General features: G+C 43.6%; 1 protein-coding gene across 1 annotated transcript; it reads left to right on the top strand.

Moving 5' to 3' along the window:
* The first annotated feature begins 1499 nt into the window (after positions 1 to 1499).
* LOC131282652 (protein GDAP2 homolog) lies at positions 1500 to 25688 on the top strand. The gene is made up of 13 exons (XM_058312174.1): positions 1500 to 1800; positions 3879 to 3957; positions 4341 to 4579; positions 5318 to 5460; positions 5594 to 5726; positions 5821 to 5930; positions 6000 to 6239; positions 8584 to 8708; positions 9987 to 10084; positions 24661 to 24814; positions 24973 to 25112; positions 25238 to 25436; positions 25510 to 25688. Exons 2-13 carry the CDS (start codon positions 3883 to 3885, stop codon positions 25564 to 25566), a joined length of 1713 nt encoding a protein of 570 aa, XP_058168157.1. The 5' UTR covers positions 1500 to 1800; positions 3879 to 3882; the 3' UTR covers positions 25567 to 25688.
* Positions 25689 to 26222: the final 534 nt, after the last annotated feature.

Here is a 26222-nt window from a genome sequence, read left to right as displayed (position 1 = left end):
CCACACCACACACTTCCATTCCCCACTTGTGTACACTGCGTTTCATATGGCTCACTTTCATTCTACAAACAGGTTGGTTTAACACAAGGTTAGAATATTTTCATCGATACTTTGATCAACAACCATCGGTCTGTAATGGATTCCCTCAAAAAGAGGACCCATGATATGAAACTGACTGGGCGTCTCCATTTTGCACAGAATCATAATTAAGCAACTTAAAACGCTTTTAAACCAAAACGGAAGTAGCTTAGGGCGCATATGCGATCACAAAGGGTTATTTTCTTGGAATTCCGTTAGAAATTCATTTTTGAAATAAGTTGATTACGCACACCATGTCACATGTGAATAAATATTACTCACATCCAGATAATTCAAACACAGATGATTAGCAGACAGCTATGGGGAACAAATAATTATTTGAGCGTTAAAAATCCGGGTTAAACAAGTCAATATATGCAAGTCAATATAACAAATCAATACATATGACTATGTTCGGGATTGATTATAAAAAGCAGTATAATTTCATGCAGAATTCATTTGAAGATTAATCAAGCAAGTTCACGCATTGTCCAATTGTTAAAAATAAGTAAACATTACAAATGTTTCCGCTTTCTTACCTAATCGGTTGGTTGTTAAAGCACCTGTAAACGATCTCTACACGTGGAAGTGTACCCCTGCAGGGCTCTGCTTCGAAATTGTCGAATGGGATCATAATATTTCATTTTATTCAAAATTGCAGCGGCATTAACATGTGTTCCAACATACCGTGAATAGGTTATAATTTCGTGATAAGTAAATTAAATATCCCCTCAGTTCAAGCGTAAAACAGGAAACACGTGCGACACTTTTTATCGCATACAACACTGTTTGTTCGAGCAGAGGTCATCGAAACGGTAAGCTTATGCCTATGACAGGTGGGAAATTATCTCGGAAATTGAAAAAGATGCTGAAATCTTACTTTGCACAAGATTGCGTGTCTTGAATAGACCATTCATTTAAGGGGTAAAGTGTCTTAATCGCTTTAAGAACTAAAAAGTTATTCACAATTTGCCATTTTCTAACCTAAGTTGTAAATCGTGGTTAACCGGTAAATATTACCGGTCCCTTGGTGCATATGAGTTGACTACCAACACAAACAACGGAGTACTGTGATTGGCTTGACGAACCGGGAACAACCGATTCACGAATCGGTTCAGCACGCCGTACGTACCGATAGGCGTTTGAATGGATATGTGTAACAATGTGAGTGTATTCGTGACGTTGATATTTTTCTAAGAAAAATGATAAATTGAAACATGTTTTCTTAAAGAATGTTATTTATCTCCAAAAAACCTTTCTTTCAAGGGGTCAAGTATGAAAATCGGTCGTAGGACCAACAAGTTATAAACGAATTGCCAATTTCAGCCCGGTCTCGTCAACCGGTTTCAATCGGTTATAGTGGCAAATGCTTACAACACATCAACCGAACGGTTCCGCCAGCAGTCTTCGATTGACTTCAGCACCGTGAAGGTGTGTCGTGCTTGAAAAGTTTACTCGCCGTGCCGTGCGCGGTCAACAGCTGTGTTTTGTGTGTAGTAATTTCGCGTTTTACGGTCCATCGTCTCCGAGGTACCGCTAAGGTGGACCGTTTTAGCGATTGTGTCGTTATTGACGCGGGCGTAGCTCGAAAAACAGGGTGACGTGTTTTGTGCATCTATCGCTGGTGAAAACCGTGTCATCGTTGTGCTATTCTTTGTGACAAAACCAGTATTGACACCGGATCAGCGAAAAGAAACTGCCGACCCGTTGGTGCTGTTTACGGTACGCGTGAGTTTAGGGGTCTAGGGTATAGCTGTGACGAGGACAAAATGTGTACATAGGTATAAAAGAACGTGGGTTTTGCAAGAACCGTTATCGCATTGCCGTGTCAAGGGTACCGAATAGATTTCCTATGGCGCCATCACGCCAGTGGGGCTTGCTTGATGGAATATGCAACGCGCTGGCGCACCTACATTAGTGCTGTAATGGATTCGTCATGATGTGCAGACGGCTTAATGTTCAACCGACCGTGCTGTGGGTCTTTGTTCATGATCCGTGTGTTCGTAGAATTGACGCAGCATACCCGTGCACTGAAGATGTCGAACACCCGAGGGGGTACAGAGGCAAAACGAACGTACACAACCGGCGGGAGGGACAGAAGTGCGGGACGCGTTCGATCAAACAGTTTGTCATGACGCAGAACCTCGCTGATGACATCGTCCATCGGCACGAAAAACAACCGGATGCAACTACAATCTCACCCACACTGATTCTTTTACCGATCGTGAAGGAAGTTCTGATTGCGTTGAATACAAATGCAATTGTTCAAACTAGACGCCTAGTGTTTATCGTTAGAAATCTGTTTACCATATTTCAACTCATGGCGCATTACTATTTGGACTACATTCATTTTTGTTTGCTTGAAAATGATCATATTTTTAATTATTTCTGCGGCTATAAATATCTTCTTTGAATTGATGTTAATATTTATAGGGACCAAAAGCCTGGACTTGCAAGGCCATCCGGTTATTAACGCTAAACAAACCTAGTTTACTGGTTCCTCTGTCTTTTTTTTTAACAATGCGAATATTTGCAAATTAGCAACCCATGAGGTGTCACTGGAACATGATTTGCGTCATCGGAACTCCGCTGCTGATCACATTCATATTGACGCACCAACATGCACATACACACACACACACGTCGCTTCCTTCCACTTGTAACTTATTAGCATGGTTTGCTGTAATCAAATATGTAGACCCCAAAAAGATCCTTTGGCTTAAAGCTCATCATCGTGCAAGAATTGTGAGTCTGCCGGGATGAGTGAGGGAGCAACACGTTGAGGAGGAGACTTCGCTGCAGAAAATGGAAACCTGTTTGGCTGGCTACAGCCCCAGCGTCCGCTTCACGGCTACATATCCCCATAACACCGCCTACGACGCCGTGCAAGTTTAGCAAATCCCACGCGGAGACTTTCAAGATTCATGCCGGTGCCGGGATTTCTACGAAGATTGCTCAAAATTCACCCTCCACAAACCATACATGACACGCAGCAGCATGTTCAACAGTCACACGTACGACGCATTCACGTTCACCTGAAGAAGGAAGCCACACCGGGGCAAGACCTGCTCTTCGTGGCATGGCGGGTTCGTGCGGACGGTGTAGAAGTGGCGGGCAATATTTCTCGCTCGATAAATATTTAATAAGACAACTTGGCCCACATCCGCGCGTTATTGTGGAAAGGAGGAAGGCAGCGGGGATGGACGAGAATCGCACGACTCGCGCATTTGCATCCAAACTCCTCCACCTTACCCCCAACTACCGGAATGCCACCGCGAACTGTTGCCACTGCGGGCTGCACCTAGGGATCGTCAAATACGCCCACGAGCTATCGGGACCAGTGGTGGTTTTGGTTCCTGTCTGCCGGCAAGCCACAAGGGCTCGGGGTTTAGGTTATTATCTATGGATGGGGCCCACGACTCCGCTTCTTGACTCTCGCTTCGTTCGGTAATGGTTCCGGATCGCTTCGGCTTGCTCTGCTTGCTTTACATTAGTATATATGCCTCCGGGATGGGAGGAACCACGTGTAATGGGCGTTCGCTTTAAGGCACAGTATTATCGAATCACGAAAATCACACCCCAATCCCCATATTTCCTGCTACTTGCGCCGAATGTCCCGCTGTATGACCGTTTTCTATTTGCTCTTTCATTTTTTTCTCATTTCATAAACTCGCCCTCTCATACGTGCCCCCCTCATCCGGTGGTGGTGGTATTCGAACACAACACAAAACAATCATTTGGGGACCATCCTTCCGCCGAACTTCGTTCTGACCTCCGCGGACCACACACGCGATGCGCAGAGCGATGAGACTAGTGTCCGATATCTACAATGAAAGCATTGAAACGTCACTAGGAGGAATCGCGAAGCATCTAACGCAAGTAAATATCATTCCCCATGTCCCTGTTGTTAACCTCTGGTACTGTTCATTCCCGCCCATCAGGGCCGTTGACTGGCGTGGCGTCATAAAGAGGGGCAAAGGGTAATGACCAAAAAGACGAGGCAGTCGAAGGCAGAGGGCTATGGTTGCTGTAGCCCTCCGCTGCCTATGAACAGTGCCCGGCAACGGCAAGCGTGACCCACGTTCCAAGCTTAAAGATATACCACCTGTATTCTACTGAGTAGGACTTCCTGCATTTCGCAGGTTTCTTCGTCCTCGTCCTTTGTTAATATTTTTGGCTTGTATTCTACTCTTTTGCTCACTCTTCCGTTTTCTTCTTCTTCTTCTTCTTCTTCTTCCACGGAATGCATTTGCTTCCCGTAGCCGCCACAACAGCAGCAGCACCGACGACTTCCGAACCATCCGCACTCACAGCAGCAGCAATTTGTCGCCTTAAGCACCCTGAAACGTTGGGGCGAACAGCCAGAAGACAGCCGCGACCACCAGTCACGTCCTCGGCCGACCGATTACAGCCAATTTGCGGCGAACTTTGAGGGAGGCCCGAAGCACCCGGTCAGCCCGTTCCCGTGCGATGCGCAGATCAACAATCGTTTCGTAATCTGGTGAGTAGTCGTAGGGTCGGAGGTCAGGACCGTACCGTATCGATTGCAACGGAACGAGAAGCATATACGGGGGAAGGAATAGGCAGGGATAGGTGCATTCGCTAGTTGCACCGGAATGGTGTCAGAGGTATAGGTTCGGTCGGTAATTCAGAAACGATTTTGACTACTCAACATCTAAACCTATGAGGAGGAGTAGGAGTGACTGAGAGACGGTGTCAATGTTACCGGTGCACGGTTGGTTTTGACAGTGGCCGTGAATTCAAAATAGACTAGGTTTTTTTCCAACAACAACAACTAAAAGACTAGTGGTTGTTCATGTTTTCGTGCTGAGCCCATATCGGGTAAATTGGAAGAACTATCCAACAAGATTGGCAGGTATCGATTTTTACCGCCCAAACCTTAGTATCTGTTGTAGTAGGCTATAACAAGTCAGCCCAATGAAATGTATGTCATAGTAGGCTAGTGCCATGTGCAAGAGGGTGCTTCCGTTTCACGCCGTTGGTCTATTTGGATACACAATAAAGAAACTCTGTACAAAAGCATCGCATCGTGTGTCCGGGGGCCAATTCTGCACTTGCTTCATCAATTGACTGGGGATAAACATTCCTAGAGACGACAAATATGGCAGAATCTATAATCATTGAGGGTAGCAACCACTTCTCTTTCCCATCTCTACCATACCAGCATCGGTACTCAACCATTAATTAATACGACATTCAATTTTCGTTCCGATTGCAGGGAGGGTGATATATCGCAGCTTAAAGTTGATGCGATTACCAACAGCACCGATGAAACGTTGACGGAAAAGAATCGTGTGTCGAAGAAAATTTTTGGTCGCGCCGGTGCCGCGCTTACCTCTGCTATTATTCACGACGTCAAAAGTAAGTATGGCTTCCCCCGGTGCCCTAGATAAAAGCCATTGGTTCAATTTAAATCCGCTTCCATTTCACGCCTGGCTCGAGTAATATAACCTTATTGCGTTTCATGTGTGACTCCCTACCGTTGTCTCCGCAGGATGTAAAACCGGTGAAGTTCGTGTTACGCCAGGGTTCTTCCTACCAGCAAAGTACATCATTCATACCGTTGGTCCGATTTACAGTGAAAAATATCGGACCGCGTCGGAAGCGACACTGCATGCTTGTTATCGGTAAGCTGTGTTTTCAAGAAATGTTGTGGCGACCGACGTTTTCCAAATGACTTGAATTTCTAACCGCAATCTTGGTTTCGCGTTTTAATTTCAGAAACGTATTGTACAAAGCAAGGGAGCTAGGATTAAGAACCGTTGCTCTATGTGATATTAGTTCGGTGCAGCGTAACTTCCCAGCCGACACCGCTGCTCATATAGCGCTGAGTAAGTATGGAAAAACGAGTGGCAAAGAAACTGTAAGACTCAACTACCTTTCCTTCTGTTTCGCCGTAGGGACAATTCGTCGTTTTTTGGAGCAATATCGTGCCGAGATTGTGATAGTTTGCCTTGAATCCAATGCACTCAGTATCTACGAGGTACTAGCGCCACTCTACTTTCCGCGCGATCAGCCCGAGGAGAGAAGTGCCCTGTGGCAGCTGCCGAAGGATATCGGAGGGCTGTATGGTGAACCGCAGCTAGCCGACCGCCAGATTAGAATCATTCACAACCCACAGCATTCCGTCATGATAGAAGGTGAGTATTTTAGGATAGGATCTTCTCCATCTTTGATCATCGAGTGTGTGTTTCTATTGCTGTGTGTTATTTACAATGTAAAAGTTTTCGAATGGATTCCATGGCGTGCAATGAATGAATAGTCACCAAGTTGCCACTACTTTAACTTAGCAACTAAAAATAGATCACCGTATAGCCAGAACTGAAGTGATGTGTCGCACACAACAAAACCAAGAAGATAGGGATGGAGGTCCCCCGTACGACTGCATCTACGTACGTTCAAGTAGTACACAAGTACAAAATACCAGCCCCGTAGTTGATCACTGGGTTGAGTAGAAAAACTGTCCCATTATTACCACCATTAGTTGAACATTCTTATCAGCTTCAATCGCACCAACACCGTTTGCCGTGAATGCTCATTTTCCTCACTGATAGCGCAAACAGGCGTTCGGCCGATAGACAGGACAGTGCACAGTGCCTCTACGCTACCGATACTTCGATATTGGATCGATGCAATACTTTGTTGTAGTCACAGCAGCGAGGAGGTTGAATCATTTACGTTCCGTTCAGCGCGCGTCCAGTGTATTTCTTGTGTGTGGTCAGTGCGGTGATAATCTGTGGAAACGATGAATCCGGAGGGCGAAGCGAAATCCAAACAAAGTAAATAACATGCACAAGTTGTCTTCCTTCTTATGGTTTAGTTCGTAAATTTGTTTCAATTTAATTTTTTTATTTTGCTGTGCAAAATTGTATGAGTTGATGGAATATTTTGTGAACAAGATCACGCTATTGCCATCATTAACATGGATGTGCTAATTCATGTCTGTTTTAGATCAACAAAGACTATGATTACCATCCGAATGATGTGCAAACAAACGTGCCTGAATGATCCGGTTCAGATAGCAGTGAACGGTCTTGTTGTCTGCCTGCCTGCCTGCCTAAGATTACCTTATTTGTTGAACCTTCTACGTGGGTGAATCAAGTTTCTCGTGGCTTCAGGTACATGCAATGTAGTTTCGATACGCCATTGGTATGGTCAAATGTGTCCCATTGTGCCTTACGACACATAATTATCATCGTAGTATGGAAGAAATAGGTCAGTCGAAGCATTGCTTTGAGTATCATTTGAATTTGTTTTATTATTTATGTGCTAAACAGAGTTAAATGTAATAATGCATTATTGAGTGCAAAATAATTACGTTCCATTTCCTACTGCTTCGGCATTCTATCCTTTACCGCAATGTGCTCTAAACAATGTTTTGGGCGGCAAACATTGAACTCAACGAATGGTGTAGGTAATCTCATTCATTACTTTAAAGTTCTAAACAATAGTTCAACCGCTGTTTTGGAATTTCTGTCTCAACTTTTTAAAGTTTTTAGTAATTTGTCTATTCTCATTAAATAACACTCGAGGTGTAAGAGTTTGTCATTAAAATGATGGGTTTAATTGATGAATATGGACCTCAGAATGGAAGACATCCGGGATGAAAACGAAACAAAATAACTTCGCGGAAGCCATTGTCCAAACCACCTGATAGAACGCCTTTTGTTATGCAATCGGCGCGACAAGCCATTCAAAAAAACTGAACGAGATTTGAGTCAATCCGTCAAATGAGAAAAAATTTCAACGAAATACAACTTATTTAACGTTTTACAATTCTATGTTTTCCGATGCTTTTTTAACTATTCTCAAAAAACGTATACAGATAACTTTGAATCGTGAAACGAATTTCTACCTCAGCTGCAAACTGCCAATCGTTTCCTACTGACAGTGACCGACCGGTTAGTTTCCTGATTGTCTCTTTTTTCATCCCCACACTTTAGATCTCATTCATTCGAGATCACTCTCTTGGATCGCGATGCTGCTCTCGGTTTCACACTTTTCGCGTGATGCTTTCAGTCATCTTCGCCGACATCCGCGGACCGTGCTCAGTTCAGTGTTTGCTCTCGCGCAGGGGCGTAAATCAGACGCATCAGAGCCTGTAGCTGGTCGGCCAACCCTGGCAGTAAGGAAGCCCCTTCCGGTGCTGGGCCGTGGTGACTGTGTATGATCGTACCGAGGTCGATTCCGTTGTTATCGTCGTAGCCTCGCCCTTGTTTCACGTTTATATAGTGCATGGGTCTACACTCCTTTGCCATCTGATGGTGGGAAAAGCAGCCTTATCTAGTTATACGACAGTGGCTTGAGAACAGTGGCAAACCAGCAGCTCCGCCGTGCTTTCACTGCAAGTTGAGAGAACGATCGTGTCGCAACATCAAGTGCCATCAAGATGATAAATAATTCATTTGAATTTTCTTGTAAATCCTTCTCCTCACTAAAGCACAACCATAAGCGTAATAAAAAATTATGTCCTTTTAATTTTAGCTGACGACGATTCCGACACCAGCCCACACGATTTGGAAATGGGATCCGACGTCGAGTACAGCAATATCAACCTGAGCCTAGCAGCTCAACTTTCCGGTGCCGCGCATTCATTCACGCAAATGCAGGTAAGAATTAATTGGTTCCATGATAAACTGCAGTCAGATGTTTAAAATTCTAAGTTTCGTTGCGCTGTCCCAAATTGCTGTAAAAATGAAATGTTTTTAATTTGATAAAAAAAAAATCTTATTCACAATAATCATTTAGTAATCTTGAGCAAATTTACATCTTCTTTGTTGCAAAGAGGGCATTTGAAAGTGCATCACGATGATTGTGTGACGTTAAAGTGCATAGGTATCGTGGCATATGTGTTTTTGCATTTTACTTGAGCTTGAGGTTCAAAAGATAAGAGGTTCTTGTTTGAAAGAAGGACAGTTAAACATTTGCTTTGCGAGTTCCTCCCGTAACGATGAAGACGTTGATCTTGCTGATGAAGCTGCGTAAAAACGGATTGTTTCATTATAGTGTACTAGAAGATGGTATTTTATTGTTGTCATATCATAATTTTTTAATTAAAAGTTCGTAACAGCTTTTTTCTTTTAAATCTAGTTTAAATTATTATTTAATGATCGTTTTGTGGTGGATATATTTATTGAATTGTGGCATTTATAGAAAATGTAAAACAGGATTTTAACCGCTATACAAAGATCTCAAACAACCAATAAGTGAATTCTAGATCAAAATTCGGCAAAGTTCTTCTTGTTCTTCTAGGGCTTACTAGACATTTTTGCTATGCGGCTTTCGTAGACCCCAATTTAAATTCTTTGAAGCAGGTCTGAAGGCTTTTTTACTAACGATTTACATGATCTTTTAAGTCTGCGCACTTCTGGTTTGCCCAAATGCTTGCATAAAACCAGTCAAAAATAACCAACGATAAATGTAAATTAATTATATGGCTTATTTAGACTTTTGTATAAGATAGAAAAAGCAATATTAATTCTGCTAATAAATTATGTAGTTCTAGAAAGTAACGTACATAATAGAAGCAAACGAAACGATACTTCGTTTCCCTTGTCAAATCCTTCCTTTGTAATACCGTTATTAACCAGGGGCAAATTGGATTTGCAGATATTTCAAAATTTTCATGTTTGAATTTAGCGTATTGTTCAACTTAGAGTAACGAACAAAACGTGGTGCAATTTACAGAACAAAAAGTAAACAAATCACCACTTTGTCACAAAACTTCTAGACCACACCAAAAAAACATGAAAGGTTCCGTTTTTGAGGAAGGATTTTTTCTGTCAATCGCAATTTGACAGTAAAATTCAATGCCAAAAAGGGTATAAGAGTGTTATTAGTGTGGTTATATTCGCACAATCTTACATGGGCTTCTTTGTTGATTCCAGGGCGACTTAGATCGACAGCGTCTTCTGGGTGATCGGCCCCGTATGGTCTACGAAAGTGTGCTAGATGACGGGCTGGAAGGATTAGAACACCAGGAAAGGTAAGTTGAAACTTAATTTCCCGTAGATCGCTCTTATGCCAAAAAGCTTTGTATACGCAGATGTATCTCCCACGCCGCTGTTTGATTGCTTTTGGTAGAAAGATGTTTAACATTTTCCAGCGTCTTGTTAAATGCCATCCAAAGTTTGCCGATCGTGGTATTTTCTGCTTCACTAGCAAAAACATTATATCGTACCACCCCCTTGTATTATCGTATGCTTGGTTGCTCGTATTGCAAAAAGTAAATCTAAATAGACTGTTATCTTGCTGGTACTCTAGCTGTGTTATCAAAAGAAGCAATCCAGTGCAAGTGATTAGCTTGCGTGCTACCATCACGACTTACCTATCCCTTAAAAGCTTTCCTCCGTATTCTCAAAGCTCTCGAAGCGTGGTAAAAGCTTTATTCTTTAGTTTTTCCATCCATATTGGCAATTTTTCTTTTGTGGAAAGCTTCACGTGCTGTGCTTCATCGTGTTGATCCTTGCGGAAGCTTCCATACTACATTTTTAATGAACCTCTTGTATTTTGATTATGCCACAAAATCTACGAGTTAATTGAGACGCGGTACTATCCACTCAGCAAGGTCATAGGGTGAATCTGTTCTTGCTCCATTAATAATAAATTGTAAGCATTGGAGCCATGTAACAGTTGAAAGTCGTACGGTGACATTTTTTCACGTGTAAAATCAGATAATTTTGGGCCAACAACCCCTTTTCATATTGAATTTCTCGCGCGAAGGATTGCTGTCTCAAGTAGTGATACGTTTGAAATCGTAACATAATTAACTTGCGAGAAAATAGTTTCTGTTGATGGTTTATGCTAATGAACTTCAATCGATGGTGACTATTTCAAACCTAATGAAGTTTTAATAAACCATACGCCTTAAAAAGTTTTCATAAAGGCAAGGCACCAACTCCTTTCGCAATGTGGTTTCTTGAAGTTTCGTGTTGTGTGAGAATCGAAAATAGAAGGTTTCTATCCACCGATGTCCTTGTTTACTAACTAGTGATTCTTACACTGGTTATGCTGTGTAAGTGCAGTCACAAACGAATCCTACCCTCGATCCTTGAGGAAAACCATTCGAAAGGATTTCCCTTTGTCTGGGTTAGTTGGACTTCAATTATGACTTGGATTTTTCCTTGCCCCCACTAGTTCATGCGTCACTGATTCCTAAAATACATCGACCAATGTTGATTTTTGTTGCACACGTCATCGAAGGTTCCATTAACACTTGTGCTATTCGGAAGTACTCCGTTATTTATAGAACCATTCAGGTGGCAGACTGTACGGTTGAATAAAGTTCCTACATGTAAGGTAGTCCTCGGTTTCTTTGTACGTGTGTAAGGCCAGCACGCTGACCAGAAAACACATTTGAAGACACAGGCTCTCGGCTGCCACCGGTTCTTTGTCCGTGAGGCTGACTAGGGACGCCTCATTGGCCACCAACGTACGCAGAACGGCTACGGCGTAGTTATTTGACCTTTTTTGTGACGGTTCATTTGAAATATTGCTCCACAGCGCAAGCAAGATAACAAATTTGCGTACCCGAAAAATGAGTGGTGTTTCATGAAGAGCGGTGATATTTCATCTCAACTGGCACCACCTCTTTATGTAAAGACAAATGGTGCAATGAAAAGAAAAGAAAAAAAAAGACACAAACAAACAATCATCTCTCCCACACTCCATTTTGCAAACAAACCCAACCTGCTACCATCCAGTCCAATCTCATTTTGATAAAATCACTGGCCCAAAGTCCCTGCAGCCCATGGTGTAATGTTCAATCCATGTTTAATCATAACACCACCGTATCATTTACACCCATCCGCAGTACCGGTGGGATATCATTCTGCAGTAGTTGCCTGATTGTCCCCGTCATAACCATAAAAGCTGCGTCACATTGCTCGCGTCGGATGTTAAAATACGCTGTTTTTTTAACTTAACGGTGACTTACTTTAAGAAAACATAGCGATAGCTGAAAGAGCTAAAACCAACGTCGTTTTATTATATACAAAGCACCTCACATTTGCAGCTTTGGTAACTTTTGTGTCTGTGCTACACCAGTTGAGTTGTTTTGTTCGATAATTTAGAGTAAAATTTAGTACTTTTCAAAGTCGAAAGCGTTTGTCTCTTCCACGTTCGTTTGCGGTAGCTTTTCTTATACTTTATAAAGATTCGTACTGGTACCCTAGAGAAACATATTTTTTTTAAAGGAACGCTCTGAAAATACTAACGCAAAATATGTTTGCTTCTATTCTATCCATTTCTCTCGACTCTGCCATACGTTCGAAACCATAAGTTCACCGTTACTGGTGGATTGCGAGTGAGTATTTGTCAACCAAAATTGTCCGCAACACAGTTTGATCAATTGAGTTGAGTGGTACAAGTTTACTTTAGAACAGTTGTTAAACATTGAATTTTCCGCTCTGACGAGTAGTTTGTCGACTTGTTAGCTCCATTCATAGCTCCATTCTTTCGATTACCTTCTTCGTAGTGATAGTCCTTTCGATTTGCGTATTTTGACATGTTTGGGAACTCGTATGTTTTTTACAGTAATAACAGCTGAATGCGCCGACTTGTGTGCGGTTTACTACACACGGTTTAGTTTATGTTTACGTTTTACATACAATTTATCCATCCATGGTTAACTCATCGGAGCATGTGCTGCTGCTTGCAACAATCAGGCGGAAAATAACACACGTTTCCTGCCCCCGTTTTCAAATGCTTTTATCTTCCTCTGAGTGCCTCACCACATAATTGAACGATTTTAAACCCCATTTTGCTTATGCTTTGTTTGTCGTGTCTTCTTCTCTCGATCTATTTGTTGTTTGTACTGTTTGTTTGTTTTTCTCTTTATACTAATTTAGCATTGAGTTGTTTCATTGAGGTTAATTTTTAACAAATCATGCCCCACCGAATACGCTTACATATAAACTTATTGGCTTACACAACATTTGCACATACTTTTTCGATCGCTTTTAATGACTTTTTATTTTAACGGCTACAGCAAAAATATGGCTTCTAAGCTAGAATGAAAAGACTACGATGAATGTTTTCCCCAACCGACTATAAGGAATCCGGCGGGGAGCCGTGATGGGGAGCGGGAAATTCATTAAATGTACAATTTTTCACCCGCTACGCAATCAATGGAACTATCTTGCTGACGTCATAGTTTCACATGACATCGTTTAATCGTGACCATGCTTCTTTGCGTCGCCCGGTGGATGAGGGAAGCGGTCTGACGATGGGGAATGAAGAGTGATTCAGGAAAGTGCGCCTAATCACTGGCCTGTACCGCACGCGCCTGGTTTTTCTTTCTGTTTGTTTTCCTGCTTTGACCATTGTGAGAAACCCTTTTCCTCCACGGCCGGTCACAGGTGAATGCACCTGAACGGAGCCCTGAGCAAGGCGAGAGGTGAATTTTCATTCAATTCCGTTCGAGACATCATACTCTCATGCTTCAATGATCTTTTCAGCTTGCGAGCTGAACGGTGGTCTCGTTATCCTCCGATGATATCATGTTTTGTGTGTGTGTATTTTCTTCATCTTGTTTCAGCTCCTTCTCTCCTTCAGGTGGCTTGACAAGATGATGCTCTCTCTCCCTGCTTACAGACCGGGATCGCTCATTTTATTTTCCTTCCGAGAAACCGCCAAGACAACACCGAACGTGAAAAAGAGAACCGCGTGTCTCGCGCGCGCGTGAAATCATCTGTTCGATGCGGGAGGAGGAGGTGGGAGAAGTAGTGACCACATGCTCGCGGCTCACACACTTACACGCGGTTCCGAGGTTGTCCGAGGCTCGGTTTGGCGCACCGTAGTCAGTCATCGAACGACACTCGGCGGGGTTCAACGGTTTTGGAAACCTTTTTTAACGAACGCGCTTTGGCTGTTTGTAGTCCGCGACTTTCAGTTTCATCATTATCATCATCCAACACCTCTCGGTCGGTGCGTTTGGTTCGGTTTTGTTGCCTTCCGTTGGTCAGAGTGCTTTAAACCACACTTGCACACACCACGAACCAGCCGAAAATAGCCAGATTAGTGCATCCGTGTTTTGCTGCATAGTTTGGGTTCGGTTTTGCGTGTGTTTTGCGACCGTAGCGTGGTGGTGTGTCGGTATCGTTGAAGGATTGCGTTATCATCCAGTCGCCGCAACCTGCTGGAACCGTGTCTGTGTCGCAAGGATACGAGTGAACTATTATATCACGGTGCGTGGAAAGTTCGCCCGTTCGATTTAGGCTGGCATCGCGTGCCTAGAACGATTACGTCGTACTTACGTCTTCCTTGCGGCGTACGGAACGCAAAAGGAGACCCCACCGTTTCCCCCGTGCTGATGTTGGGAAGAAAATTCTATTTTTAAACAAAACATTTTTCCTCCAAATCAGACTCTCTCCCTTCTCCTGTGGTGAGAAAAGCGTTGCCGAGAATCGATCAGCTTTCCCTTCCGGTGGCTCTCTTTCTCTCACAGACACTCTCTCTCTCTCTCTCTCTCACTTACCGTGTGAAGTTTTCCGCCAGAGAGCCTAACGGTTATTTTTCCGTACGACGCTTTTCCGGTGTTTGCATCGCGAACGGTGGCAGACACGGGCAACACGGCGGACCGTAACCGTAGGCCACACGGTTGCCCCATTCACGTTCGGTAATCGGTTTGGAAGAGAAGTGGATCGGTGAAATTAATTGGCATAGTTAGAAAGTGAAAAACAGTTTTCGCACAATCATCAGGCATCGGCAGAGCAGCGCCATTTCATTTGGGTTCGCTTCGGCCTCGAAATTAACGCCCCGAAGCAGCGACGCACAACCGCACATCGATCCGGATCTCCGCACTGTTTCGGTGTGCGTCTCGGTGGAGAAATTTGCCGTTGCCGTCTAACTCTTCTTCGGGTATTGATTTTAACGGAGTTGCCGGTCTTGCCCCAGTGTGCTAGTGGCTCGCGAAACGAATTTCTCAATCGCAAGGTGGAAATTGGTGTGAACGAAAGGGGCCCAAACAGACCGCCCTTGCCCCGTACAGAAGCATCGCTCGAATTACCAGTGTCAACTTCGCCTCGTTGTGTCGGCGGCAAATATAGTATCCTGCCGGTGGATGAGCGGTTAGGGTAGTGTCACGAGACAGCATAATCAACAGAGGGACCACTTTACACGGTTTTTTTTATTTCGTGTTTGCCATCACACTCATCGAAGCAGAACCGCCAGCAGCAGCCATGGCCCAAATGGTGACAATGGAATCGATCGATCTGAGCGATGCGACCATCAGCATACCGCCGGAAATCCAGGTGGACCAAATACACATCGAAACGCCGGAGGAGAGGTGAGGAATGGGCCGAAGGTGTGATGGCCGACAGAAATCAGATGGTGCTTGGTTCAATAATAAGCACAACCATCGTCCTATTCTTCGGCCATGGAAATGGAGAAAGCCGTCTGCCAAGAAGAGCGCAATACCCGGGTAGAAGAACTGACCGCGGATGTACTATGTACTCCAGTCTGGATATTTCCCGCACATGAGCGCTCTAAATATAGCCAAGGAGATACACCGATGCCGGTTTCACACATATCGGAAATGGTTCTGTTTTTAGCCCCACCAGGCCATGATGATTACAATGATGAGGAGGATGATGGTGATGGCATTGGTCCAAGTGTTTCGAACGACAATCGCTATGGGATTATTCCATTCCAATACAAGCCCCCCCCCCCCGAATGCATCCTTCCCGAGTGGATCAGATTCATTCAATCTCGGGCACACTTGGGCTTAAATGTTGAATGCCAGAATAATGAGAAATATTTTAATTTTAACGACATTTTATGAAAACCAACTTCGTTAGGCGAGCATATATAATGTTTTTTCGGTTTTATCTCAAGTGTTTCATTGATTAAACTTTGAAGATAAACCATTTGCTATGTTAAATATCTTCAAACTTGGTAAACAAGTATTGTATCTAGTACTAATCAAATTCAAGAGAGTACTTGAAAGTTGAGAATTTGCGTATATTTTTAAAATGATTGACGAATGTCGTAGCTCTTGTTGCTATAGACTAGCAATACTATACCCTCTAAAAGTCTACAGAAATTTTTGTCGCTTTTTTAAGTACATAGCTGCTGCCCTGTTCTTCAACACAGAAAGCTTTCGGTGGAAAAGAAAAATACCGCCAGTTGGTTCCTCAGCTTAACGGATGAGTCTGCGTCAGCGTCATAAAAATCAATATTTGCCCGTTCCGTTCGTTACAATTGTACTCGATTGTCTGTCCATCCCCCGCGCCCCCCCCCCCTCTCCCTACCTCCCCATCCCAAACGTCACTATTTTGTAGCCACCACCGGGCGCGGTGCAAGTAGGGGGGTGGCCAACACTTATTTACGCCTCGGCGCAATATTGCAGGAAGCAGCTATAAGTTAGTTCCTACATGCACGAGCTTTTAGCACGGCGAACGCGGACAAACATCCATTATGATATTGAATATCATCTGGCCACACAACGGTTGATGCCGCGAAGGGACGGTTTTGAAAAATACATGGGCCCTTTGCATGGGAAATCGACCAATCGGGTCGAAAAGGGAGCGAAACCACCCGGCCGCTCGCGGGACGCGGGTTGGAACCACTTTGGAAATGAAAACGGCGCGTTTACGTTGTCGTGAAAAGGAAAGTAATAAAAAACGGAACCATGGAATCGGACCGAACCGACCGCGCGGGGGTCCCGGTTGCAGTTGGAAAAAGAAAACGGGATGTTTGGGGTTTATTCAAAACGCGGGTGTAAAGTAATAAATAAACGCTCAAAGTCACCAAATGGCCATTGCATAGTCAGTGGAGAGGGAGGAATATCGGGCATTTTCTCGCACCGAGCCATTCGCTTACACGTGAAACTCGGACGCTGACGAAGCTACCATGAGGTAATTCGGTTAAAAGTTCCAATAGAGGTGGGAACAAAATTACATTAAATTTTCAAACCTCTCTCTCTTGCGCTGCATGAGTAAATTTTGTATGTACTTAACAACAAACAAACAAACAAACAAACAAACAAACAAACAAACGAACAGGTGCATCTTACATGTCTGTGTTTGGTTTGCAAAAGGAAGAGAAGATGCTTAAAAAATAATGCGATTCACAGTTTGCGAAAACAAAACGCACATCCCTGTGAGGGAAACGAGTGTTTCTAATTAGTTTACTTTTTGCTGCTGACGGTGTAAACAAGTGTACCATTTAAATGGTAATAAAAACCGATACATTTTACCCTTACGCTGTCGGGTAGGATGCGTATAAACAGATGCGCCTGCTCCGGACTGGACACTCTCGAGCAAGTTCAAACGCAACGCAACCACAGTGGCGTGGCAAACTAATGCTTTCCTAATTAGGCGACTAATGTTAAGTGCCTTGACGCGATGACAACAAATCAAGCGTGGTGCGGTGTCTTCTCAGCGCGCGAACCACCGCTTCCGTTCACCGTTCGCCTTTGCCATGTGGTGGGAGGGTTGCGCCGATAATGCTTATGTGAGCGCGTGGCCTCTGACCACGAGTCACGAGGTGTGGTTGAGTAAAAAACAAAAACAACTAACAGCCAGCTCACTGTTAATGCACGGCTGGCATATCCGACGGAACGAGGCAGATGTGGCTTGAGAGCAAATTTCTGGAACAGATTAACACTTCTCTCCGTTTTCCTATCATTTTAGTGAGCAAAAGCGACCATCATAAAACGTGCGAATTACCGGACGACAAAAGTCACCTTTCGAAATAATGTATTTTTCGTATGCTATTGCACAGTTTCATTGTTCAAAGCAGACAAACACAGCACACATAAGCAGTCGTCCAGCTGTTCGTGTTGTGTTGCGCACTGGCCACAGCAACAAGGATCGCGTCGTTTGTGTATGTTTGTAAAAGTCTGCCAAAAATGGGCACACACCAAATTGTGATCACGAGGCTGCGCGCTGGTGAGGCTCGTTAGATTGCCCATTAGGTGCTGTTCGCGCCAAGGTAGACGGTGCTAACCGTGCATCAGGAGATGGTGAGGGAAGGGAGAGGAGGGGTAGCGTCACTAGTGGCGTATCAACGCCACTTCGTTCCGCATGGAGGCCCACGGGACATAATACTGCAACGTGAGCAGAAACGTGATAGGCTTTGGCGAAATCTGCCGAATTAGAACGGGCGCTTGAGTCGCCCCACCGGACCGTGTCCCCATATGGTGGAAGAGGAGCGAAGGCTTTTACGTACGCTGCAAAGAGCAAAGTATTTTAAAGCTCCAAATCGAAAGCTATAGTTAAAAGCAACCGCGGGGGGTCCGCGACAGCCGAGCGGTAGCGCCGGTTAGAAAATCGGCCCATGAGCGCCGGGGCTCACCACCTCGACGGCGTGGGTTCGAATCCCAACCGAGACCGGACCTTCCCCTGTACGAGAGGACTGACTATCCACGTACAACAGGGAAACAAGTCTCGTAAGCCCTTAACGGACAGGCATGACCAACAAGGTCGTTACGCCAAGAAGAACAGTTAAAAGCAACGAACTTAACGCGGAACGTTCTAAATCCCGATTACTCAGTAGAATGTTGGTTAAGTATCATATAGATCGGGGCTATACAATATACACCGTTTTCGAGCCCAGGTAACCATCGTTCAACTGCTTCTGTATCACTGTTCAACAGTAAGTAAACATTTGATGTCCAACTGAAATACTGTTGCCGATCTGTGCATGATCCAAACGTAAATGAATAAAGTTCAATCGCAACGAAACATTTGATGCCTCCGATTTCAATGCACGTTTATATTGCCCGGATTCGTTTTTTGTCCTATTATCACTTTTTACAATCGTTGGAGTGGGAAATCTTATGGTAAATAATTAGCTGCGGAGTATAAAGAGCTTTTTTAATCGTTCAAGTGAGTTATTGACGAACATGGCAGACGAAAATAATGAAAAAATGCCATCCAGAAATCCACGAAAACTTACAACAACTGTAAAACGACTTCTTACGAAGATCAAGAATTTTTTACGCCGAATGCAGATTATCATAAAATTTTAATGTGCCTGAATTATAAATTATATTTATTTTTATTCTAATGGTCTTTGCAAATTAAATCAACAACACGAAGTTAAACCTTTATCATGTAAACGTATCAGCTTTATTACATCAAATGTTTCGTTGCATTTGTACTTTATTCATTTACGTTCGGATCATGCACAGATAGGCAACAGTATTTTACTTGGACGTCAAATGTTTACTTACGGTTGAACAGTGAAGCAGTTGAACGATGCTTACCTGGTCTCGAAAACGGTGTATCTAAAAATTGTTTTTATTCTATCACTAATTAAAACCGCAAGCGTACGCAATGTAATTAAAAAAAAACCCCAGGTGTTGATATATACTATGTTGTTGCTCTTTTGAGTATTTTGCTTATTATCCGAGACTACCACCGTACTGCGAGTAATCAAGAGTCCACTGTACCTGGTTTGAACACCCCTTTTCTATCCAAGGTGATTGTAACAATGTACGTGAACCATCTGCTGCAGATTTACGACTTATTTTAGCTTTAAATAACAGATAGTAATTATGTCGGAGACATACGGATATTGATCGATGGAACAACTTCGTAGGAGATTTATTCAACTCTCCTCGGACACTTTCGCCAGTCACGAGACGTTCCTTACCCGAACAACGCATGCACAAATCGATCGATGCTATCGTTCGACGTTGGCGAGCCGACCTTCCACGACCGACCAGCAGCAGCACCAGTCTCAAAGGCATCACAGCAACTCGGGTCGTGTGTAAATCAAAATGCGACGAGTGTATCGTTATTGGCCTTTCTCGCCCGAAGTGTTCCGTCACCCCGGAACCACCTCCCCGGTGGGGAGGTCGCGACTTCCGAGATGTGGAGCCCGCCATGTCCTTCGAGGGCTGGGACGAAGGACAACCGGTTGAAATTGGTTGCACAAAATCCTTCAAGGGAATGTAATGTGGCGTCCACTCTGGCGCTCGCAAAATAAAAGACACTTTTTTCAAAACGGGCTACCTGGAAATATGCAGCACTGGTGCAAGTGCAAGCGATCTGCAGTCATCGTAGAGAGTAGAGACCATCCTTATTGAATCTGCCCGCAGCATTAAGCAATACTTCATTAAACCAACCACGTTCCTCTCCCCTTCGGGAGGGGTGTATGCGGCCTAAGATGGCCTTCGCCTATCACCACCAGTTGCTGAACTCCTTATGAGTTCGCTTCTTCGCTTCAACGAAACCGTTTTTCATGGTCATTTAAGGAATGCATATGACAAGGGAGAGGGAGGAGGTGTGTCTTCAGTAAACCTTTCTGACCATGAGACCGTTTTTTCGTTTGTTTTCCTTTAATATTTTATAAGGCAGCATTTGTAGCTATATATAAATCGAGCAACAACTCCTCATCCGTGTTTAGCGTCTCCAAGTGGTTGTTTTTTTCCATTTTGGCAATATTTTTCTAGCATGCCTTTTCTAACTTTATTTGCTTTCCTTCGCTTCGAAAATAGGCACCGTTAACAAACCAGATGCCCACCTGTAATGCATAGTAGAGCGCGATTTCAGCAATGGGAACGCAAATTGCTCATTTTAGTAACTCCGTGTCTGTGTTTTTCTTATTTATTTTTGTTATTATATTCGTTAACCATTCTTTACTGAACTGACCACCATAGTTCTCCGCCTTCTAGCTACAACACTAGAAAGTAGTGGACGCATGCGAATTTTCAAAAAAAAAAAACAATCGAAGAAAACGAATGGAGAGTAGCTCCAGCATCGAACAGAAATGTTCCGCCCCACCCAACCCCACTCACCCACCCTCCGGCTCGTGATAAAACCCGGTCGCTGTAGTTCCGATGCACCAGCACTGAGACGATTTCTTCTCTCTTCTAGTACGACCACAGAAAACTATTGTCCGGAGATGATTGGCCACGTCCTAGCGACGCACGTCGGCAAACGGACCCGCATTCTGGACGGGTCCTTTACGTACGTGGAGCTGATGAAGCACTACCACTCGTCGCTGGATGAGAGCGAATGGCAGAAGGAAAATCTGTTAGTACCGAGTACTTCCCGATTGTTGCATTGCCTTAGCTTGAACATTCTGTTTGGTTCAGTTCCATTGGGGGCGTCTTAGCTCCAATGTGTTTTTGGTTTTTTTTTATTTTACATCATTATTGTGTTTTGAACACGATTTTATAGCTTCGTTTCGGAAATGTTTGATTTACTTAGTATGATTTGATTTTCTCTTAATTTATACCTTCATATACGGTGTTAATTTTTTTATTTAATTCTGAACTTCTTACCAAATAGGCTTCTCATAAAAGAAAATGTTTCCAACAAGCATAAAGAAAAAACATTAGTATTTCTCTATCCCAAAAGTGTTACAATGTTCATGTTATCAGTCCACAACATCCGTTATTTTTTCATGATCACGGGAATTCTTTTTATTTATCTGTTTTTTAACACCTCCATAATAATTGCCGCGGTAGCTTTAGCATGTTTACGTTTATTGATACGACGAAATGTCAAGCTGCCAAACTATCGGCCACACCGTGCTTAGTCATCGATACATTACGCATCACGTTTGGGGTAGGAAGAGAGGAACATGTTCTCTGATGGTAAATGATATTGTCGCACGTATTTAATTTGGATGATTCAGCTGGACTTTTAAAAGTTGAAGATTCTTTATCTTGGTGCTCAGTAATGATGCCAACGCGTAATGAAATCAAACACATTTATTGATCAAACATATTCATTCATTATACAAACAAGATTTTCTAAGCAAAACCAGCTAGCAGCAATTATCACAGATTTGCTGGAATGGAGAGAGCAAAGAAAAGATCGTTAAATGAAATGTTATGTTTTTTGCATTGATCGCAAATCTTTATCACCTTTATTTTGAATATTGTTTTTTTTTTTTATTATTTAGTCTCTTACTACTGTTAGATTATTATTATTTACGTAATTTGAAGCTTAATATCAATCAAATTTTAAATCAATGAAAACTATGTGCCACTGGTTGGCATAAATAGTTTATTTGTCGGTTCTTGTAAGATGTTTTCAATTGAATGTGCGTCATCATCGTTATTAGAAAATAATAAACTAGGTTAGACCAACAAGTAACACTTTTAAACATTTCATAGGGAAATCTCTATCTTTACCTTAGAAAACCATATTGCCTTTTGAGGGAACCTGTTTTTTATTTTTAAGCTTATGGCGTTTACTTTAAAAATATCATAAAACATGTTTTTGACTTTTTTTAAATACATATAATGCCTTCCTTTTGGGAAAAGAGGATAGCTGGATTTAGCGTGTTCAATTTTAGACCGTATGCATAAATGGAGAGATGGACGAAACCCAATCCTTTTCGTAGATTTGACTGGTACAAATTTCAGTCCTAAGTAAAGAAAAACAAGGAAAATCAGCAACAATGTTAATAAGTTTTGCTATATCGCATTTTGCATTCGACCCGGTGAATCTCCGGCCGTTCGTTCCGTTGTCCGAAACTCGGGTAATGATTTTAACCGTGCTCGTGTAGAAGGGCGCTGGGATCAAATAATCGAGTTAAACCAAACGAACCGGGCGAGAACTTCAGGGAAAAGGAGGGGGTTGTAAAAAGTACTAAACTAAATTTTCCCCCCATTTCCAACACTCAATCGGTGGGCAGAAATGAATCAGAGTCAACCTGTAAGGCTGGAGGGAACAAGGAACGTTTGGACCGGGCTTGGAGGGAAAAGGAAAACACATTCCCCAGCACATACTCACAACGCGCACACATCCGGGGGTCACTAGAAAACATGACGGGCGGCCGGATGTAGCCGGGACCCGGTAAATTATGGCCCACCGGAACGTCCGAAAGGTCGAATCGACTCTCCGCCGGATGTTCCACAATTTAGCGACCCTAGCAAGTTTCGCCATCGATCGGTTTTTCAAAGGATGGATCCTGCTCGAGCGGACGGTGCTTAAGTTCTGCTCCTCCTCCTCCTCCTCCTCCCCCCGCTACCATCCCGAGGCCATCCCGCTAGCCGGGAAAGCTCTGGCAAGAAGAGGCGGGGCGAACGAGGGCTAGCCTTTTTTCCGGTTCGTAACCTTCACCTTTGCGTATCAACAATGCACGGGAGCAGCGCCCGCCCGCGTCGTCACGTTCCTTCCTAATTATTTCACTACGTCGCCGCCACGCGCCAGTAAGTGGAGCGGCATTGGAATGTCGCCATCGTTCTCCAGCTTCTGCTATTTCGGTTCGACTCGGATTCCACATCCTTCGGTTTCACTCTATATCAACCTTTTTTTTGTTCTTGTTTTTTTTTTGTAAGTGATCTTGACAACTGCCCGGCGGGATGTGTAATCGTTTGAAAGGAAGCGAAGAATAAAACACGAACGTGGCGCCGCACACATACGCTCCAGGCGGGGCGACGCGAGAGAGTGCCTTATGAAGAATGAAAATTGCTGTGCCGCTACCCTTGGGAAGCACACAGCACTGTTTATGGAGAATTTTCATGCAATCGGCGACTGCTCAGGCGCTGCCGGCGTACAAATATGGTGATTAAATTGCACCACAACAAGGTTCCGGTTTTTTCTTTTCTTTTTTTTTGTGTCGGAGACATTTATTTTGCGGGCTTTCTTCTAGTGATTTTCCACCACCGTTCTCGTTCTCGTCGTCGGAATCATCATCGTCATCTCGGTGCGCTTTCAAGTAGGGCACAGCGCAGTTGATTAAATTAATCACAGACCAAACCCCGGTTTGGTTGGTTGGTTTTGCTTGGTCGACAACAAGAATAAATTTTTCTTCCCGAGAAATATTGTGGAACCCGATTGTGTCGGGTTGGCGCACTCGTCGCTAATTGGAATGATTCATCCCATGTTCTCCTCCTTCTCGGATTTGTTTTTGCCCTTATGATATCGTTTTGGATAATGCACCGACGCTTTAACGGTGTGGCGTAACACGACTTGTTGCCGGGGTTGTTGGTGATAATTTGATAGAACAATTGCTCTATTTACCTGTACTAATGCTTCAATAGTGTTTTTGCTCGTCCTTCTTGGCAAACTTAGTGTCGTGTATTTCGGCCGTCGTTTTTTCAGTTTTTTGGAAGGATATTTTATTTCTAGTACGAAAAAGGACAGTAATTCACTTTCAACATCGTGCACTTTTCCTTGTTACAACACTACAGCATATCGTTGAAAACAATATATCAAACTTCTGAATCGCGATATACTGATAAAATCCTTAAACAATTTTTAACATTCAAAACTACTTCTTATGTACATGAACTGGTTAGTTATTTCCTTTTAACTGGAAAAAGGAAAGTACTACGTTTTTTTAAATCAAAAATTTATTAAGTGCGTACGTCGATGAAGTTTGAGAATTTCTCTTTCTCACTCTGTTTGATGTAATAGGTGAATGGGCTTAAACAAAAAAGTTGTGAAAAAATATTAAAAAGGGAAGAACCTTCCCATGACAGTGTCATGGTGTATTCAGTCGCGGATTTTGATCTTAAATAAAAGAAACAAAATCCCTTGCTTACACTACACTACTCCTTTCTGTTAGGGTTCGGGCATGTGTCTTGTATTCTTTTTTAACCTAAGCTTAAACGTACCCCTGTTTTGTTTATTCATCCCATTCTCCCGACAGATATGAGCGGCTGCTTCGAAGGGCAAAGACGGAAGACCTGACGGAAGTGTCCGGCATCGGGTGCCTGTATCAGAGTGGCGTCGATAGGCTCGGCCGGCCGGTGGTGGTGTTCTGTGGCAAATGGTTCCCCGCACACAACATCGACCTGGAGAAGGTAGGGCGGGCTTGTTGATGGGCGTCGTCACGCAGGGAAATGGATTTTTCTTTTGCGTCCGACTTTGTGTGTGTGTGTGTGTGTGTTGTGCAATGACGTGAAAGAGGTCACCCATTAACAACGACTCACCTTTTTCACACTCTCTTTCTCTCCGTCAGGCCCTGCTTTACCTGATATACCTGCTGGATCCTATCGTCAAGGGCGACTATGTGATCGCCTATTTCCACACTCTCACCAGTTCGAACAACTACCCATCGCTACAGTGGCTGAAGGACGTTTACAGTATACTGCCCTACAAGTAAGTGAGCCTTCCAGCTGTGGTGAATTTCTACTCCACAATGAGTTGCCTTTTTCATCTCCCCCGCCCACGGGAGTGAGCCTTCCATCCAACGGGTTACGTAACGTATCGCCACCCCTTCGCAGGTACAAGAAGAACTTGAAAGCCTTCTACATCGTTCACCCCACGTTCTGGACCAAGATGATGACCTGGTGGTTCACAACGTTCATGGCGCCGGCAATCAAGACGAAGGTGCACTCGCTGCCCGGAGTGGAGCATCTGTATTCGGCGATTGCGAAGGACCAACTGGAAATTCCAGCCTACATCACCGAGTACGATATGGCGGTACGTCGTAGTGCGTCGAGTATATCTATTGCAGCGAATCCCTCTAACGTTTCCTTATTTTTTGTTTCTGCAGACGAACGGGATACATTACTTCCAACCCATCACCAACACGTCCTCACCGGCGTCCTAAGTATCGAGTGATGCATCCATCCTACCGACGAGCACTAAAACCCCCCGATTCTACTGTGGTTCCATTCTTCGCTGCAAACATCGCAAACACCCCTCCACTCCCCCGAACCAAAACACCGAGAGAGAGAGCTCTTTACGGTACCACCGCTTTTCCACCAGTGGCCACCAGATAGACTTTTCACCCGATCGAAACTCCTTAAACGATCGTCTCCAACGTCCAGATGAATTTGGCGTGTAGCAGAAAATGTACTCCTTCTGTCCTATTGCGTTACGGTTGGAAACCCTAAAAACAAAATAACTAGCGCTGTTACCAGCGGAACTGAATTGGAAATCTTTGCTTCCCCTTCTCCGTGGTTTGATGATGTGTGTGTCTCTGTGTGTGTGTGTGTTTTGTGTTTGAAGGAATTATAATGTAGTTATCGTTGAACAAATTCCTGAATGGTTGCGAATGCAACACTAGATTACACTGCGTTAAGTCTTGTTAAGTTACCGGAACCAAACTTCGTACACACAGAATGCACCGTCATGTTTAAATTATAATAATGATAAATAACGGTGGAAATGGTGAGGTGATGGTGGAATAATAAAAATCGCTGGTTTGCCGTTGGACAAGTTGTACACCAGTGGGAGGTAAATAGGTATTGGCAAGCCCCGAAG

The sequence above is a fragment of the Anopheles ziemanni genome, chromosome 2 (assembly GCF_943734765.1).
Source record: "Anopheles ziemanni chromosome 2, idAnoZiCoDA_A2_x.2, whole genome shotgun sequence".
NCBI classification, from domain to species: domain Eukaryota; kingdom Metazoa; phylum Arthropoda; class Insecta; order Diptera; family Culicidae; genus Anopheles; species Anopheles ziemanni.
The sequence above is the reverse complement of the archived record's forward strand: the minus strand, read 5'-3'. Positions and strand labels throughout refer to the sequence as shown.